A 2500-nucleotide genomic window follows, 5' to 3' on the forward strand; every position below is an offset into this window, starting at 1 on the left:
AGAGAAAAAAGGAAGGAGGCAGAGAGGAGGGGAGGAGGAGAGGAGAGGGAGGGTGGTCATTCAATAAACTGATGAAGTGTGTGTGTGTGTGTGTGTGTGTCTTTTCTTCTCCAGGATCAAGTGTTTCTCCTAGTGTGTGCCTAGTGGGTTGAATGAAGCTATAGGGCGTGTCATCAGTGTGTCACTTTCAAATGGATGGTTGAACAGAGTTTGAGCCCATCCCTGTGTGTGTGTGTCTGTGTGTCTGTGTGTGTGTGTGTGTGTCCGTGTGTCTGTGTCTGTTTGTGTGTGTGTGTATGTGTGTGTGTGTTTTTTGTCTCTCTCGCTCTCTCTCTGAGTGTGTCTGTATGTGTGTATCTTTGTGTGTAAACTGTTGTTTTTGTCACTGTGCATGAATAGTGTGAATATGTCTGTCAATAGTGTTTTTTTCTGTCTGTTTGTCTGTCTGTGTGTGTGTCCTGATTGAAGCCTCAGGCACTGTGTATTTGTCTGATTGTGCTTGGTATGTATGTGTGTGTGTGTGTGTGTGTGTGTGTGTGTGTGTGTGTGTGTGTGTGTGTGTACACAATGGCAACCTGCACAGTGGGGATTCATGTGAGTCTAATTAACTTAATTTTCCCGTTGCTCCACACTTCTAACTTCTATCCACACTCCGTTTTCAAAAGACGCCGACTCACAGAGAGGAGCAGGGGAATGATACAGAAGAGATGGAATAAAAAGAAAGAAAGAGGGGGATAAGAGGGGGAGGAGAGAGAGAAAGAGAGAGCTGAGGAGAATAGTGTAGGGAGAAAGAGGATATGGGTAGAGTGGGAGGGAGGGAGATGATGGGGGAGAGAAGAAGAGAAAGACTGATAGAAGAGAGAGAGATGATGGTGGAGGTGTGCGTGTGTGTGTGTGTGTGTGTGTGGGGGGGGGGGGGGGCGGAGGGGGTTGAAATCAATGATTGTGCCGGAATAGCATTCCAATCAATGGTGCCCCCCCACTGTGATGAGATATCCACAGCTAATTAGCACCATTGTGGTGGCTCAGCACCCAGCCTGCGTTCCGGCTACTCCACCCGACTACGCCACCACCCGGCTACACCACCACCCGACTACACCACCACCCAGCTAGGCCACCCGGCTACACCACCACCCGGCTACACCACCCGGCTACACCACCACCCGGCTATTCCACCACCCGGCTACACCGCCACCCGGCTACGCCACCACCCGGCTACACCACCACCCGACTACACCACCACCCAGCTAGGCCACCCGGCTACACCACCACCCGGCTACACCACCACCCGGCTACACCACCCGGCTATTCCACCACCCGGCTACACCGCCACCCGGCTACACCACCCGACTACACCACCACCCAGCTAGGCCACCCGGCTACGCCACCACCCGGCTACGCCACCACTCGGCTACACCACCACCCGGCTACACCACCACCCGGCTACGCCACCCGGCTACACCACCACCCGGCTACGCCACCACCCGGCTACACCACCACCCGGCTACACCACCAACCGGCTATGCCCCAACCCGGCTATCCCACCCTACACCGACAGACTTATTCTCTCTGGTTCTTCACTTGGCCCTGCTCTGCTTCTACCCGATGCTTGTTCTTATGCAGTGTTGCTAATGGTATGGTTTCTCTCTCTCTCTCTTTCTCTCTCTCTCTCTCTTTCTCTTTTTTCAGGGGCCTTTCTGTCTGTGAACTAGGGGGAGGGATGACATGTCTCGCTGGTCTTATGGTAAGTCCTCACACACACACACACACACACACACACACACACACACACACACACACACACACACACACACACACACACACACACACATTTAGAGAAGTGTGAACATGGTCAGATGAACTAACAGATGAACTAACACTCAGGAACTCATGTGCAATATACAGTGTGTGTTTCTTTACATGCTTCTGTGTGTGTGTGAGTGTGTTTATGTGTGTTTTTGTGTGTGTGTTTGTGTGTGTGTGTTTGTGTGCATGCGTGCCTACTGTGTGTGTGTGTGTGTGTGTGTGTGTGTGTGTGTGTGTGTGTGTGTGTGTGTGTGTGTGTGTGTGTGTGTGTGTAGAGATAGAGGCCTGACAGGTTGTGGATTGTTAGCGGAGCTGCTCTTAAGAGCCCTTGAGATGGACAGGTGTTTGGACACATCGATCTCCACTGACCACTCTGGCCCTCTGGGCCTTTATCTCCTACAGTCAATATCCTGTGTTGTGACATTACAGCCCCCTGTTACAGCCCCCCACCCACACGCACACACACACACACACACATGCACGCATACACACACACACACACACACACACACACACACACACACACACATACGCATACACACACACAGATATACTCACTCATGCATGCACACACACACACACACACACACATACACACACACAGATATACGCACACACAAATATACGCACTCATGCATGCACACACACACACACACACACACACACACACACACACACACACACACACACACAC

The 2500-nt window shown here is 51.8% G+C and overlaps 1 protein-coding gene across 1 annotated transcript in view; it reads left to right on the forward strand.

Annotated features, from left to right (window-relative positions):
• camkmt (calmodulin-lysine N-methyltransferase) overlaps positions 1–2500 on the forward strand; it is a 163382-nt gene that overhangs the window by 116492 nt on the left and 44390 nt on the right. The window contains exon 5 of the mRNA XM_076286253.1: positions 1690–1744. Coding sequence (XP_076142368.1) covers positions 1690–1744 — 55 coding nt within the window. The remainder of the gene's footprint in view (positions 1–1689; positions 1745–2500) is intronic.

Source organism: Alosa pseudoharengus, unplaced genomic scaffold (assembly GCF_046254945.1).
Source record: "Alosa pseudoharengus isolate Yale_2024_CS ecotype anadromous, Long Island Sound unplaced genomic scaffold, YU_APseudo_1.1 YU_APseudo_1.1_scf_15, whole genome shotgun sequence".
NCBI classification, from domain to species: domain Eukaryota; kingdom Metazoa; phylum Chordata; class Actinopteri; order Clupeiformes; family Clupeidae; genus Alosa; species Alosa pseudoharengus.